At 45.5% G+C, this 17,544-nt stretch overlaps 1 protein-coding gene and 1 pseudogene across 1 annotated transcript; both read right to left on the bottom strand.

Annotated features, from left to right (window-relative positions):
- Positions 1 to 5,677: 5,677 nt before the first annotated feature.
- On the bottom strand, positions 5,678 to 7,319 carry LOC147961155 (putative indole-3-pyruvate monooxygenase YUCCA10; annotated as a pseudogene).
- A 7,198-nt stretch (positions 7,320 to 14,517) lies between these two features.
- LOC147961154 (uncharacterized) lies at positions 14,518 to 15,238 on the bottom strand. Its single transcript, XM_087537346.1, has one exon. It carries the CDS (start codon positions 15,045 to 15,047, stop codon positions 14,757 to 14,759), a length of 291 nt encoding a protein of 96 aa, XP_087393472.1. The 5' UTR covers positions 15,048 to 15,238; the 3' UTR covers positions 14,518 to 14,756.
- Positions 15,239 to 17,544: the final 2,306 nt, after the last annotated feature.

The raw sequence follows: 17,544 nt of genomic DNA, 5'->3' as shown, positions 1-17,544 counted from the left end.
ATACTGCGGGATCTGTTGTGCCGTCGTATGATTCAATGTTTACAGGTTTGAAACCTTCTAGGAATTGATGTTCCATTACTTCGTTTGTGAAGCATAAGGGGTGTGCAGCGCCTCTGTATTGGGCTATATCGCGACGCAGCTCGTATGGGTCCTGCCCGCTGTGTTCGGCCCGGCCGGATTTGCTTTTACTGTATCCGGCATGACGTTTACCGTATCGTAGAGTGGTGTGCCCTCGTGATCCGTAGATCGATCTTGAATGCTTTGCTTTGTCCTCCAATATGTCTCGCGGGTCTGGCATATCTCCCCATGCCTTTTTATTTGGATGGCGTTGGGGTAGAGGCTGAGCTTTTGGCTGGAATGCCTCTCTATCGCGGCCACGGGGTGGCCGATCAGCCGTATCATACGCTTCTTCCTCCAGTCGGGGTAGTAACCTGCGCCTTGGGTAACTCTTGGAGGGACGGTCGAGTTTATATTCCTCGGCCGCGAGGACTTCAATCCATTTTTCAGCTAGCAGGTCTTGATCAGCTTGAAGCTACTGCTGCTTTTTCTTCAGGCTATTTGTCGTGGCCATAAGCCTGCGCTTGAAGCGCTCTTGTTCGACGGGATCCTCTAGTACGGCGAATTCATCGTCGCCGAGGCATGCCTCGTCTTCATAGGGGGGCATGTAATTGTCATCCTCCTCCTCTCTACCAGCTGGCTCCTTCATCCTCCTGCTCTAAATCTTGCTGCAGGGGATTGTTGTTGTCTTCGGTGCTATCCGGAGTGTTATTATCTCCTGTGTCGGTGTCACCACTTTTGCTTTGGCAGGACTTAGAGCGGCGCCGCTGACGTCGGTGCTTGGGTTGCTTCTTGGAGGGGTCATCCTCCGCTATCTCGTCGTCGTTGCCTTCATTGGGTGTATCCACCATGTATATGTCATACGACGAGGTGGCTTTGCAGTGCCCTATAGGTGCTGGTTCATGTTTGTCTCCTATATCGTCGTCCATATGATCGATGTCTTCGGAGTCGAAGTCGAGCATGTCGGTTAAATCATCGACAGTGGCTACAAAGTGGGTGGTGGGTGGGCGTCGAATTTCTTCGTCGTCCGCATCCCAATCCTGTTGGCCATAATCCGGTTAGGGCTCCCCTGACAAAGAGAGAGACTTTAGTGATTTCAGGATGTTGCCAAAGGGCGAGTGCTGAAAGATATCCGCGGCGGTGAATTCCATGATCGGCGCCCAATCGGATTCGATTGGCAGGGGCGCGGACGGTTCGGGGTCCGAAAGAGAGTCTGGCACCTTGGAGTCACGGGCCGTGCGGAGGATTAAGCTGGTGTTTGGCTCGATCGCCGTCGAGACTGCAGCCCCTGAGGCGGTGTCTAGCCACCCGTCCTTGATTGGCGCAGTTGGCTCCGAGCTAAGGGTCGGAGCTAATGCGGGCGCGGCTTCTGGGTTCCGTCCGGTGGCAGAGCTAGGTCATACAATCACGACAGTGCGGCGTGCCCGGCTGTGGCTCGAATCCGTCGAAGATCAAGTCCCCATGGATGTTGGCCGTGTAATTCAAACTTCCAAATCTGACCTGATGGCCAGGGGCGTAGCTTTCAATCTGCTCCAGATGGCCAAGCGAATTAGCCCGTAGTGCAAAGCCGCCGAGTACGAAGATCTGTCCGGGGAGAAAAATCTCACCCTGGACTGCATCGCTATCGATGATAGCAGGAGCCATCAAGCCTAATGGCGACGACACAGAGGAACTCTCAATGAAAGCACCAATGTCGGTGTCAAAACCAGCGGATCTCGGGTAGGGGGTCCCGAACTGTGCGTCTAGGCCGAATGGTAACAGGAGGCAAGGGACACGAAGTTTTACCCAGGTTCGGGCCCTCTTGATGGAGGTAAAACCCTACGTCCTGCTTGATTAATATTGAAGATATGGGTGTTACAAGAGTAGATCTACCACGAGATCAGAGAGGCTAAACCCTAGAAGCTAGCCTATGGTATGATTGTATGTTGTGATCGTTGTCCTACGGACTAAAACCCTTCGGTTTATATAGACACCGGAGAGGGTTAGGGTTACACAAGGTCGGTTACAAAGGAGGAGGTATCCATATACATATTGCCTAGATTGCCTTCCATGCCAAGTAGAGTCCCGCCCGGACACGAGACGAAGTCTTCAATCTTGTATCTTCATAGTCTAACAGTCCGGCCAATGGAGATAGTCCGGCTGTCCGGAGACCCCCTAATCCAAGACTCCCTCAGCCGCCCACCTCTGCCATGAGCGCAGGCAAAAGCCTCTGTTCCTTTGTATGGGCGACGATGGCACTTTGGTGTCGTGTTCCTTTCTGAAGGCGTCGGCCGGGGACTGCTCAAGGTGGTGGAGTTGCTGGTAGTTCGGAGTCGACGCGAGATGGCATGTAGGTGGAGTGGTGTAGCATCAACCGTATCATCGACGGTGGATCTCGGCGGCATGACGCAGTGGAGACTCGGCGTCTGATGCACGGAGATGGACTCGCGCAGGAGGAGGAAGCTGTCTAGCATCATGGTGGTGTTGACGACAGAGAGGCCTGGCAAGGTTGGTGCATCAGTTCTGCTCTGAGGATGGACCGATGGAAGACGGAGGTGACGGCCCTTGCAGCGTGCGGTGCACACTGGGAGTGTGCCGGACCGGTGTGTGACCCAATCCAGGTAGTGGCTTGGATGGGACACCCAGCTTTAGATGTTAGGCTTTGGTGTGATGTCTGTTTGGTATTAGGCCCGGATAGTCGGCACACCTTCATCAAGGGGGTAGGAGTAGCAACATCATTGCCAAGATGGCGGCTTCAAGCATTGATGTATCACCTTGTATGGTCTTTGTGAATAACTAATAATATGGCTGCATGCATCGTCCAGATGCAGAGGCCGGGGGTATATCCTCCTTTTCCATAAAAATGACTTCCATAACAAATGATCAAGGGGGATCCATGGGTGATGTGGACGTTCGTTTATGAGGCACAAGGACCTGAATGGGAGGCCCTGGACCTTGCGGACTTCCTTCAACATAGAGCTACCCACCCGCCGCAACATCACCGCCTTTTCTGGCTAGTCTTTGCGGCAATGACATGGACACTTTGGACGACTCGTAATAAGATGGTGATTGAGAAGGTCTTCCCGGCAAAGGCATCTGACTCCTTCAAATTCATTGCTTTTATGCAGCACTGGCACCCGCTCTCGAGGCAGCGTGACCGTACCCGCCTCAGACACATGCTGGATGCGCTTTTGGATACAGCGCATCGACTTTCTGCACCATAGTGTTGCCTCGCGACTTCCACTAGGTGGCCTCTCTCCATATTTATTTTATGTTTTCTTGGGCATTGATGTGTTGTGGCCCCAGTCGTTGGTTTATACCTTGCGATTTGCTTGACCGTTGTATGGAACTATGCTTTTATCTATAAAGCGGGGCGAAATCCTATTTCGAGAAGGGTTATCGAGGAGAGCGTCTCCTCTACTTAGTTCCATGAGGAATGGCTTGATCTTATTTGAAACGTTGCTTGCGAGGAGCAACAACCAAGCAAGAATGGTCACTTGCAATGTGAGTATGTATGCTGAGTGATAGGAACTAGGAATGCCGAATGCGATGAACATGCATGTAGGATTGGAAGTTACCGAATGTGGGTGGGGCGACCGGCTGCTCTCTCCCTAACGCTGGAGTATGGTTCTAGCGCTGTAGAAGGTGACGTTTTCTTCTGTTCAGCACACATGTGAAACACGAATAGGCAGTGTTTTGCCCTCGTGTGAGAGGCACCTACGGTGCCACACACATTATTTTTTGTTGTGGGCACAATTTCCCCAATTAGATAAAGCTATTGCGCATGTATAACGATATCGCAAGAAGCGTGAGCTTAAACATGGAAAACAAGACAAGTGATGACTACTTTGGCTGGCTAAACTTGGCCAAATTGAAACTAGATAGCACATGCGTGAGAAGTACATGATAAAAAAAGTTTCAAGGTTTAAGAGCATCTCTAGCAAATCCTGTAAAAGGCCCCGGTCTTTATAATAACTGTTAGTTTTCGCGTACATGGCAGCATAGTTGTGAGGCTAGTAGTTGTCTTCCTTTCGCTCTTTTGGGTTCAAATATAAACTGACTAACAATATTTCCTGTGAATTTTGTTTGTCAACTAACCATGTACACTTCCATGACATCAATACACATATAGGTTTTCCTGCCATAAAAGATAACCCATTTGTAATTCAAGCATCTAATTATACTAGACCGAAGGGTCCCAAACCAACCAACTCTCAACGTACTCAATAGAAAATTGGATTTCTTTGAGTTAATCGGATCCATCGTCCATGGTAGATAAAACAAGTACAAGAATTCTGTGTTGTGGTTCAAGGAAATTAGGCGAAAGGAAAAGAAGCTTAATTAAATCTAGGATAAAACATTTTCTTATAGATAATTACGAGATCTTGCATGGCTGAGGATGTTCTGGAATCCTCACTATCGCATCGAATATCCATCCCTGCCATTGTAGTCGAGGTCTAATATGACCTCTATATGAGTAACCGCTCCAGCAACCTCAAGAGCGATGGGGATTGCCCCTCCCCTGGCGGCGGCCTCATCCAACACCTGGATAAAGCTAAGGATAGTCACATGTTGCAATACATTTCCATCTAGATCACATATCTTTTCCTAATAATAAAGAGACTATTACTTCTGGCGGTACGTCATTAAAATTGCACTCAAAGTTGCAAAATATTACCACCAATGCCACCTATAAGTGACAAAAAACTGTTTTGAAGAGTATGCCCCGCCTGGGCCGGCCCAAGCACAGGGACCTACTATACTGCAATATGCACGCTGGAGAATACACGGTGCGCCCGTTTGGGCCGGCCCATGTGCGGGCGCCTATTTTTCTAATTTCTTTTCTTTTCCATTTTTGTTTTTTTCTACTCTAAATAATTTGGAACTTCAAAAAACTTTTGAAAGTTAAAAAACTGAGAATTTTAAAATAAAATGTTCAAGAAACATCAAATGTTTGTGAATTCAAAATATGCTCCGGACTTTTCTAAAAATGTTTGCATATTCAAAAAATGTGCGCAATTTGAAAAAAATGTTCAAAACTAAAAAAGTCCATGAATTTGAAAAAATTCCTTGTTATAAAAATTATTAAAGAGACTGAATAAAATATTTTCTAATTCAAAAAATGTTTATGCATTTAAAAAATGTACTAAAATTTGAAAAACAGTTTGCCAATTACAATAGAGTTTATTGATTCAAAAGAAAATGCTTACAAATTGTTCACAATATAAAAATGTACACAATTTTAAAAAAATGTTTGTAAATAGAAAAAAGGTTAACAAATTTTAAAAATATTTCCAAATTTGTAAAAATGTTCACAAATGATCGAAGCTGTGTAGTTAAACAGTAATGCTTCTGAGTCTTTGTGACTATACACCCGCGTGAATTTTGAAAAATCAAGAAAAAGCAAAAGAGTTTCGCGTTTCATTGCATTGAAAGGATGGGAAAAAGTTACAGTCCTCCTAGGAGGTTAGTTTTACAGTACATCATACAACTGAGTGGACATCCCAGGATTGGTGCAGAACAATCTGCATGCCTTGTGCCCCTGCCTTAGCCCAACATTGGATCTCATCCCTGATCTTGTTGAGGAGTCCAGTGATGGAAGGCATCGCGTTATCGAAGACGCATTCGCTGATTTGATAATTTAACCGGACATAGCGCCTATCACTGATTTGATGTCATTGGCGATATCTGCTGCAATACTAGCCAATCCTCTCCTTCCTAACCCAGCACAATAGAGCCCATCTTCACCTTTCCAGTGATTCGGATATTCTTTGATGGGCAGTCCATTGCCATTTAACATGTTCTCACCATTCTGGGATAAAAAATAACATAGAGCTTGTTAGCAGATTTAACAATTGTTGCACCAAGAAAACAAACTCAGACATATTCAAACATCGATGTTGTTACCTTGAGCCATATATTTGCTGTGCTTTTGTATCCAGTTGCAAACACAATCGCGTCAAATGATTCCTTTTTACTGCACTGAAATTCAACTATATCGCACATGATCTTACTAATGCTCCCCTGTACCTGTAGGAGATGAAGAGAATATTGAGAACTTGGCATATGAAGACAACATCTGTTATGAAATTTATGTCATGTCAAGGATATACTTACTTTGATGATACCTTTTTTGAGAAACCCAACAGTGCCAACATCAATAACAGCGGATCGGCCGGTTTCTGACTTGAGGATCATTGGACCCATTTTTGGCCTTCTGATGCCATACCTCGATAGGTCTCCAAATATTAAATTTGCTGCCATCACAAGGAGGTTATCCACTAGATTCAATGGAAGACGGCGAGCAAGTGTCATCCCCAACCGGATTAATTCCTTTGTCATTACATGAATCTGCAACCACAAAACATGTCACATCTCTTTTGAAGCCTGCATCATAAAATAAAATTTCGTGGAATCATCTTCTTTCAAGAGTTATTTTTTTGGTGTAGTTCGTCTAATTGTTTAGTTGTTTGTGCATGTTATAAAACAGTCTATCGCTCTATACCATGAAATACTTTCTAGTAATAACTCTGGAAAATTGCATCCTTCTAGTGGTGACTATAATAAGAAATTACCATGTACCCACTGAAAATATATAGTGCTCATAGGGTGGGGGTGGGGGATCCCCTAGTGTTTCTAGGTCAAAAAATAATATATAGTGCATGTACATACCGGGCTTCGTATAACGATTGAAGTATTGGCACCATGGGCTGCAAGGTCATAAGCAATTTCCATTCCAGAGTTGCCAGATCCAACGACCAATACATTCATGCCAGAGTAGCTCTTGCCTGACTTGTAGCTTGAGAGTGGATGACATCACCTGGAAAACTTTGCAGTCCGGGGATCATTGGAATATTCTCTACACTATTCTCACCACTTGCCGCGACAAGAAACTTTGTTGTGAACCTGACTATTGTGCTCTTTGCCATGTCATGTGCCACGATGGACCAACATTTTTCGTCATTGTCAAATGTGGATGACTCCACACTAGTGAGATACTTGGGTTGAATATTGAAACACTCAACATAGTCATCCAAGTACTTCACAAACAAGGTTTTTGGTATGTATGTTGGCGCATCTAGTGGGTATGACATGTGTGGCAACTCACAGAACTCCTTTGCAAGATGTAGCTTGAGGCGATCGTAGGCGCGGTTGCGCCAAAGCGACGTGCTGCAACTTTCACGGTCGACAATGACATAGGGAATTGAGAATTGGCTAAGGCATGCTGCTGTTGCAAGGCCTGCTGGCCCAGCGCCAACAATCAACACCACAACATTCTCCATGTCAAAGAGAAGAGTTGACAAAGTTGTGGGATGGGTGCAATGGTAGGCTGGAGTGTTTGCTTGTTTGCTCGATGAATCTTTGGATGAATATGTGGGCATATATATACTGGTATGTTTCATGTGTCAATCTATTTAGAATGGGGAATGAAAAAGGTAAAGATTTATTGACGCCTTATCTTAGTGTGTACTAGTATTCCATCTAAATATTGAACCATTGGTGTGAAAGAATGTCCTGATACATTATAGGCATACAGAATAGGCAGGAAACACACTCTTGATCAATTGTTTTTTTGGAAACTTATCAACCGGCTTTGGATATGTTTAGACTAAAATCTCTTTAGAATTACTTTCCATTCGTGTTGTCATCAATGAAAATTCATATAGGATAAGTATATGTTCAGTATATATCCCATCCGTCCCGAATTACTTGTCACGAAAATGGATTTATCTAGACGTATTTTTAGTTCTAGATATATCAATTTCTATCCATTTTCAGGACGGAGGAGTACTTGCATGCTAATTAAGATTCAAGAAAGATTGTCCTCCACTGAGGTTTTGGGTCCGACAACAGGAGTGTCTTGTCTTGAATGTTAGCATTCATGATTTCCATAACAAATGATCAAAGGGGGTCAAGGGTTATCGAGGAGAGTGGCTCCTATGCTTAGCTCCATGAGGGATGGCTTGATCTTATTTGAAGCTTTGCTTGCGATGAACAACAAGCAAGCAAGATTGGTCACTTGCAATGTGAGTATGTATGCTGAATTGTACTCCCTCCGTTCCAAATTACTCGTCGGAGAAATGGATGTATCTAGAACTAAAATACATATAGATACATCCATACCGGCGACAAGTAATTCGTAACGGATGGAGTAGGAGCTAGGAATGCGATCAACACACATGTAGGATTAGAAGTTACCGAATGTGGGTGGGGCGACCGGCCTGCTCTCTCCCTGATAACGTTGTAGTATGATTGTACCGTCGGAGAAGGTGATGTTTTCTTCTCTTCGGCACACATGTGAAATGCGTATAGCGATATAGGCAGTGCTTCTGCACTCATGTGAGAGGCACCTACGGTGCCACAAACATTATTTTTCATTGTGGGGCATGATTTACTCAGTCACGTAAAGCTATTTGTCACACTCTAGCTAGTTCAAGCATTAGAGTGTGCATCATGTTTAAATTTCTCTTAAATTTGAAATGGGGAAGGCAGAAACCCCCAACACCCCCCCTCCCCTGGAAACAACTATGGTTTACTAAAATTATTTTCAATGAACCTGAAATGCCCTTCTAAAAAGTTCACCCTCTTTGTCTTGGGTTAAAACCTCTGGCAAAATTGGTGCACAATTTTCTAGGTCAACAGAAGGTCATTGAATTAAATCATAAGTATTTGAATTTCGGTATTTAAATGCTATAAAATAAATTAAATGCTCAAATAATTCTAGAAATAAATGTTTGCTGTTGGAAATATTCTAAACAGAGCCCACAATTATTTTCAGGATTTTTGGAAACGTTTTAGTATTTTCAATAATGCCCAACAGTTGCAGTTAAATAGAAAAACAGAAACAAATAAAAAAAAGAGAGAGGGAAGCCCACCTGGGCCTTACCTGTGCTGGCCAGCCCACCTGGCTTGGCCCAGCCGACTGGCCCTGCCAGTCGTCGTCCTCCTCGCGCCAGAAGGACGCGGAGCGCGTGGCCGGCGCCCGCGGCCACACGCCGGCCACCTCCTGCTTACGCCGACGCCTGGAGACGCCTAGGGGTGCCACGCGACCCCCACGTCCTCCTCTCATCCTCGCTCACTTTCCCCCTCGTCTCCCTCACTCTCTCCCACGATGCCCGAGCGCGTTCCTCGCCGCCGTTCGCCGTAGATGACGCCAGAGCCACCCCCTCGCCCCTCCGACAAGCCAAATCGCTCCGCCACGACGCCCTCGCCCTCCCTACTGAGCCACGCTTCGCCGGGGGCCCTGCAACGCCGCTATCGCGCCGTCTTCAACCTCGGTACCCGCCGGACGCCGTTCATCGATTTTCCTCGCTCCGGTCGCCCCCGAGCCCACTAAGCTGCTCATCGACCTCCCTGTGAGCTTCACCGCCTTCCCCCTCTTCTTTCCCGCGCATTTGCACCCTCTAGACCATAGTTCCACCATGGCCGAAGCTTGTCTCCGCTCGAGCTCGTCGCCAGCATCGCTCCGGCGACCATTTGGTCATCCCGTGCTATGCAACGTGCTTGCCGCATCGCTAGTGCCTCGCTAGCGCTTCAGTTTCCGTGTTTGCACGCCGCAGCCCACTCCCCGCACATGGCCGAACTCCGGCCACCGCCTTGGAGCTCGCCGTCGTCGTCTCCGGCCACCGTAGGCCCGGCCTCTACCACCACTAGATGCGCGACTGCAAGAGCTCTCCAATGAGCCCAAGAACGGCCTCGCCCGTGCCCTGTGGGCGATTTCCGAGCTGCGCCACCGTCTCGGGCCTCGCCGGCGTCGAGTCGCCGGCGAGTTTGACCCAGTTTGACTCCTGGGTGGGCCCAGGTAGACCCCCCTGAGTCTATGACAGGTGGGGCCGGTCTGCTAACTAATTTAGGATTAGTTTTAATTAATTTTAATTAAATCAGTCACTGACATGTGGGCCCAGGCCCCACTGACAGCTAATTAGTGTTAATCTAATCCTGTTAATTAGCTGAGAGGCTGACAGAAGGGGCCCACCCGTCAGGTTTGACCTGGGCTGGCGCCTTTGACCTGCTGAGGTCAGCATGACACAATGCTGACGCAGAAATGCATTTTCTGGATTTATTTTATTCAGGAATTTCCAGAAAATAGTTAAAACTTCTAAAAATCATAGAAAATCAACCATAGCTCCAAATGCAAAGATTTATATATGAAAAATGATCAGAAAAATTCAATCTATCCATCTGTAATGGTTTCATGCATGACAAAACAAGTTTACCTTGCTATTTAAGCAGAATAAGGAAATGCACTATTAAGGCCATGTTTAATGAGCTAATATTTGAATCTTTGATTCAAATGAGTTCATTCCTTTCTGTTATAGCTTGCATTAGGCCAAGACACATTCATATTTCCATGTCATAGCATGCATCATATTGTTGCATATCGTCATGTGTTGATTGTGTTCTGATGTGTTCTTCGTGGTAGGTTCTGCCTCCGAGGATATTCACGAGTATCCAACTGAAGGGCAGTATCCCACTACCACTCCTTCAGGCAAGCAACCATTGATCATTCAGATACAACCCATGTTCTCGCTTCTGCTCTTGTTTACTGCATTAAGACAACGCGATTCAAACTGCTGTGTGCTACGGTAGTTGAACCCTTATCCTCTGCATGACCTATCATTGCCATAGTAACTAGATGAAACCCACTAGCATGTGTAGGAGTTGATTGAGCCATGTATGTGATTCCTACCTTGCTATGCCTCCTATGCTTAGAGTTGTGTCAGGTCTGGTTCATCTGGGTGATGGGCCAGAGTGAAATGCTTATGCCAGTAATGTGAGGGATGTGTTGAACATGTTTTGGTAAAGGTATCGATGAGAGGCCATGTAGGAGTACATGGTGGGTTGTTTCATTGAGGCCGTCCCTAAGAACTGAGATCTGTATGTGTGATTTAAGATGCAGTTACTACCGTACATTGGGCCCGAAACCAATGGACCCTCTCGGCTTCTTAGTCACCCTAGTACTCTGTCCAGGAGTTGCAAATAGTTTCTGGTGCTTGTAGGTTATGTGTTGGCGGCCGTGCATAGCGCTGACCCTAGGGGTGGGCTATGTTGCGGTAGATACACCGTGGCACGGTGTACCGAGTCACCCGTTTGGTGTCTCGGGAACCCTGTTCACATCGTTCGGGGCCGTATGTGGAAACCTCGGCCGGATTCCCTGCGGATGGAACCTGGATAGGCGATAAACCTGGACTAGAGACTTAAGTGTTTAGGTAGGCCGTGGCCGACACCCTCGCTGGGCTTCCGCTTGAAGGTTGCCGAGTACATGTCGTGTAAACGGCGGTAAGTGGTGAAAGCGTGTATGAAGAAGTACACCCCTGCAGGGTATAAAACTATTCGAATAGCCGCGTCCGCGGTAAAGGACTACTTGGTTGCCTATACAGTTCATAGACAAGTTAATGGGTACTAATAAAAGACTCAAGATAAGTGTGAGTACCGAGGATGACCCTCTCGTAGGATGACGAGGGAGGATCCCCGGTGGAGTATTGTGTTGGTGAGTAGTGGACTCGTGTGCGAAAACTATTTTACTGGTGAAGTTCCGTAGGATAGCTTAGCCAAGAGTCAAAGCTGGCTTGCTGCATTAACCCCACCACCTTCTTGAGAATAAGCATGTATAGTAGGTTCTGATGTAAGACTTGCTGAGTACCTTTGTACTCATGTTTGCTTAATTACTGTTTTCAGACGACAACACCGCCCCCTCCGATGGGTTCTACGTAGACCTTGACATCGACGAGTGACTAGACACCCAGGTGGTGATCCTGGCCATGGAGGGCCCTATGTAGATAGACAGGCTTCGAGAAGCCTTATTCTTTCTAGAGTCTGTACTCAGACTAGTTGCTTCCGCATGTGCTTGTATGATTGTATGACTTGAGTGTCAGGTCAGGTGACCCCTATCTGTATGAACATGTTATGTATGGCTCTCTGGAGCTTTTAAATAAAGTACTTGAGTTGTAGAGTTTTGTTGTGATGCCATGTTGTATGTACTCATATCGGGCATATTGTGTGTATGATTGAAATGCTTGGTATGAGTGGGATCCGACAATCTAGTTGTTTATCCTTGGCAGCCCTTCTTATGGGGAAATGTAGTCTAGTGTTCCTCGAGCCTTAGTAGTCCGCTACAACCCGGTTCACCGGAGTCCTGCTAGCCCAGCACTACTGCTCAGGACACTTGACTGGCCGGCATGTGTTTCACTTCTTTCCTATGTCTGTTCCTTCGGGGAAATGTCACGTGGTGATATCCGGAGTCCTGCCTAGCCTGCTACAGCCCGGGTTCCCCGGAGTCCTGTTAGCCCAGTGCTACAGCCCGGAATCACTCGCTGATGACCGACATGTTCGATGTGATTCATGTATGCCTGTCTCCATAGGTCTGTGCCGCTTTGGGTTCACAACTAGCCATGTCGGCCCGGGTTCTCTGTCATATGGATGCTAGCGACACTATCATATACGTGAGCCAAAAGGCGCAAACGGTCCCGGGCCATGGTAAGGCGACACCCGTGGGATACCGTGCGTGAGGCCGCAAAGTGATATGAGGTGTTACCGGCTAGATCGATGTGACTTGGAATCGGGGTCCTGACACTATTGCGCATGTATAACGACATCGCTGGCACCTTGGGCCTACCCGCCAGTCCTGGCAAGAAGCGTGAGCTTAATCAGGGAAAACAAGACAAGTGATGACTACTTTGCTGGCTAAGCTTGGCCGAATTAAAACTAGATATCACATGCATGAGCAATACATCCTAAGAAAAAATTTAAGGTTTAAGAGCATCTCAAGCAGATCCCGTAAAAGGCCAAGCTTAGCCAGCCAAAGTAGTCATCACTTAGCCATCCGTAAAAGTTTTAAGGTTTAAGAGCATCTCAAGCCAAACTAGATAGCACATGCACGAGCAACACATGCTAAGAAAAGAAAACAAGCATGAAGCACTTTGAACTGTTGTGCTTGTGTACACACAAAGTTCCTCTGTAGGTCGAGCTACATAGAACCTCTTATTTTCAGCCCTTCAACATTGCTTTGAGATCCGTACTCTCCAACTAGCTTACAACAAGAAGATTTATCTTTTTTGTTTCTCTCAAATGAAAGAACATATAGACTTCAAACTTTGCAGATCAAACAAACTTTACAACTTCAATGTGTGAAAAAACTTTCAGATTTTTTGGATCGACATAAATATACAAAATGAGGATTTTTTTCATTAAAAAATATTTTTTAGCATTTAAAATGCATGTAAAATATGAAAGTTTTTTCCCAGATAGTAATTAGAATGTTTTGTTGTCCTGCAAAGTTTGAAGTTTAACGTTATTTCGTTTGAGAGAAACAAAAATGACAATGTGTCTGCACGGATCACGATGCAGAAATGGATGGCTAAGATAAGGGGTACCACGTAGCTCGAACTACACAAAATCACACTAGTGTGTACATGCTACAGTCAGCACTTGTAATTCGTACTAAACACATTATTTTCCCTGAAAACATATATTGCACATGGTGCACTGAGATTTGATATTACATACGTATTCATAATTCAAACATGAGAAAACAAGAAGAGCATAAATCCTTTTGAACATTTGAACATGTGGTCATGAAATAGCTAGGCACATGGGGAGGGGGGGTGATAAAAGGGTGTGGCTAACAACAGACACATGTGGTACGCCAACCCACACTTAGTTCGGACAAGGCAAAAAATGGTAGTCATTTCATTACTTTCCATTTTTGCAAACTTTCCGTTTTAGCACTTTCAGAATTTTTAGTATCGGCATTCTGAGAACCGTGCATCATCTTTCAGAATTGAAACTTTTCGGGATTTCTGGAATATTTGAAATTTGAACTTCCATTTTTTTTAAAAAAATCGAAATTCAGCTTCAAGCATTTCAACTTCCAAGCTCCAACTTTCATAAAAAAAATTGAGCTTTCAGGGAGTCGCTTCGGGAAAATAGAAGAGAATTTCATGCTCTACATGTCATTTACCCTAAATGCAAATATGGGACAAGTTGCATTGAGATTTGGTCAAGATGACGGACTGAAATTTCAAATACAAGAGAAAAAAAGAGCATGAAGCAATATGAACATCTGCACTATTGTGGATTAGCTAATAGGCTTTGATGGTGCATGCCTGGTGGGCACTTTTTACTTCTATACACCACTAAAGTGCGAGGGAAAGTGATAAAACGTACTCCCTTCGTTCGAAAATACTTGTTGGAGAAATGGATGTATCTAGACGTATTTTCGTTCTACATACATCTATTTTTATTTATTTCTCCAACAAGTTTTGGCATACCATTTTTCAACAAACTCGGTCATTCAGGTAGAAGCCAAACTCTCTCATGCGTATCAAAATTTCAACAGACATATTGATCCCCTTTTTCAACAAAAAAAGAGAAGAAAAATCATGATTTGTTGGTTAGATTTGGAATAACGGAGTTGGGTAGAGTCTCGTAGTCGTCTGGATACATCGATCGAAATAAAAAGGAAATCATTTACTCCTGGTTAACATCTAGAGAGCCACAATTCACACACAAAACTTATTAGGCACTGGAGCAACAACAATATGGCAGAATGTCTGACCTACTTCCAGATCGATATCTTCATCGGATCCAGGATAGAAAAGGAAAGTACAGCGAGAGTTGCGCTAGCTACAACGAAACTCGAAGAAGGAAAAATTAAATGAGCTGAAAATAGACATCGAATTCCAGGAATAACTTTTCCTTCAAGGAACGGCTAGCCCGGCCTAGCTAATTGCCAGATCCTTCAATGCCGCGGAGATGGAGGAATCCCCGCCGTCTGGTGGGACGCCCACCGCTAGCCCTGGCGCCGGCGCGGTGGACGTGTGGTCCGATCTCCTCTGCGCGAGGAAGCGCTCCAGCGACCTCAGCAGCGGCGGGGACTCCCCTATGGCGGCGGCCTCTTCCAGCGCCATCTTGACCCCGCGTAGGATCGCCCTCGCCTGCTCCTCCGTCCCCGTAGCACCGACGGCGGTGGCGACGGCCTTCTTCAGCTCCAGGAGGCTTTGCTGGTCCATCGTGAAGCCTGCAAGGGTCTGGACAGAGAGAGGGAGGGAGAGAGAAACAAGGTCCTGGATTGATACGCGGTGTGGAGGTGGAGCTGGCTTTATAGAACCCTGGAGATCCCAGGGTTGGAGAAACAGAGGCGAAATCAGTGTGCTGTGAGCCGTGGCGTGCTGTTTGGGAAGGGGTTTATGAGCTCCGATCCGGCTGGTAAGGGTGGCACAGCCGGCGTGCGCCTCACTGTCGCCACCGTACCGGCTGGTTTCGGCAAGCAGCTGGCAGTGGCCTTTGATGGAGCACAAGCGTGTCACTGCTGACGGAGAGAGGCATGCACGCACGCATGAGCAATGGTGAAGAAAGAACGTGTTGATTAATCGGGGAGGGGAAATATATAGTACAGTAGTGCCATTGCGTTTGCCTCGATCGTGACAACAGTACTGAAACAGCTCTGTTTTTTTTTGTTGTTGTTGTTGCAGCTACCTTAATTTCTTTTTGAAACATACCTTAATTAGCATAGTCAATTGCTTTCTTCGATGGTAATCTTCATCGGTTTACAAAACCTGTTTAGCTTGAGGTCAATTCACTGAATTTTAAGTTTGGTCAGTCGATTCGGTTAAGAAGGAAGCAAGCGACAATGTGCAACACCGAAGCCGCCGACGGTGCCAGGGCGATCGAAGAGAGGTATCGAGACGCTAACAAGACCTTGGCCAGGCGAGGAAGAAACTTGACGACCCGTGTGTGTGTTGGGAGGGCGGGGCGGGGCTCGCCGGAAAAATCTACTCGCTCATACTCGCTCGCCGTTCTAGAGGGATGTCAGGCAGCGGCACCAATACGGCAGTGGGCGACGGTGAGGGGAGAGCGGGCCGGTGTTGCTGGCGCGGGAGCGCCACCGACCATGAGCAGATGTGGCTAGCGGTTTGACAGATGGTTTGTGGGGAGGTTGGGGAAGAAGATGAACGGGAAGGCAGAAGGTTGAAGATAGCTATGTGTCGCTTATACTGTTCGATTTCCTATAGGAATCGCTTATGAGCAAGGACTAGCGGGTCGGCCCAGCCGGCCCATTTGGCGTGGTTGCTCATAGCCGCTCGTGGCAATCGCTCCGGTTTTCTTTGTTTTTCTTTCCTTTTTCATTTTCTTTTTTTGTTCACCATTTTTCACTGGTTTTCCCCTTTTCATCATTTTCTTTGGTTTTCTTTCTTTTCTCGTGTTTTATTTTCAGGTTTTCTTTCTTTCTTCACTACACTTTGGTATTTCCTTTGCCGGGTTCTTCTGTTTTGCTTTGTTTCTTTGTCATTTTCTTAAAGGTTTTATTTTTTAGCACATGTCTACTTTTTGTTTACATAACGTATATTTCTAGAGCGGTGTAAAACATTTTTCCGATACATACTTGGGACATTTTCCAAGTACACTAACCTTTTTCAAGTACGTGATGTTTTTTTTTGAAAATACATGTTTTGAACACTTTTTTTTGCATAAACCGTAACATTTTCTACTCGCCCGCCGTTCATCTTCTTTGCTGGAAAAATCTACTCGCTAGCCGTTCTAGAGCGATGTCAGCAGCACCACCAACAGGGCAGTGGGCGACGGTGAGGGGAGAGCGGGGCGGCACTGCTGGCACGGGAGCGCCATCGCCCGTGGGCAGATGTGGCTAGCAGTTCCGCAGGTGGTCTGTGGGGAGGTTGGGGAAGAAGATGAACGGGTAGGCAGAAGGTTGAGGATAGCTATGTGTCGCCTATACTGCCCGATTTCCTATAGGAATCACTTAGGAGCAATGGTTAGCGGGCGGGCCCAGCCGGCCCGTTTAGTGTGGTTACTCATTGCCGCTCGTGGCAATCGGTCCGGTTTTCTTTGTTTTTCATTTTCTTCTTTTTGTTCACCATTTTTCTTTGGTTTTCCCCTTTTCATCATTTTTCTTTGGTCTTCTTTCTTTTCTCATGTTTTATTTCCAGGTTTTCTTTCTTTCTTCGCTATACTTTGGTATTTCCTTTGTCGGTTTTCTCCTCTTTTCCTTTTGTTTCTTTGTTATTTCGGTAAATGTTTTATTTTTTAACACATGTCTACTTTTTGTTTACATAATGTATATTTTTAGAGCATTGTAAAACATTTTTGAGATACACACGTTGGACCTTTTCCAAGTACATGAACCTTTTTCAAGTATGTGATGTATATTTTGTTTTTTGAAAATACATGTTTTGAACACTTTTTGGCATAAACCGTAACATTTTCTAAATACACATTGTACAATGTCAATAAACATTTTGTTAAACTACGCGGCATAAACATTTTTGAGAATTTCACAGCATTATTTGGAAACATGTGATTATTTCTTTAAAATTTCATGTATATTTTGAACATTTTCTGAACATATAACTACATATTTTTTACATTTTGTATAACACTTTTTCAAAATGTCAAAACCTTTTTTTGGAAGGCAGGAATATTTTCATAAAATGTCACGTACATTTTTTCAATGGTACATTTTTTTTTACATTACACAAGCATTTTTGTACA

This window comes from Triticum urartu, chromosome 7A (genome assembly GCF_056163025.1).
Source record: "Triticum urartu cultivar PI428250 chromosome 7A, HENAU_Tu73, whole genome shotgun sequence".
Taxonomy (NCBI): domain Eukaryota; kingdom Viridiplantae; phylum Streptophyta; class Magnoliopsida; order Poales; family Poaceae; genus Triticum; species Triticum urartu.
The sequence above is the reverse complement of the archived record's forward strand: the minus strand, read 5'-3'. Positions and strand labels throughout refer to the sequence as shown.

Coding starts and splice junctions, on each gene's coding strand:
- LOC147961154 (XM_087537346.1), bottom strand. CDS start 15,047: ATGGACCAGCAAAGCCTCCTGGAGCTGAAGAAGGCCGTCGCCACCGCC.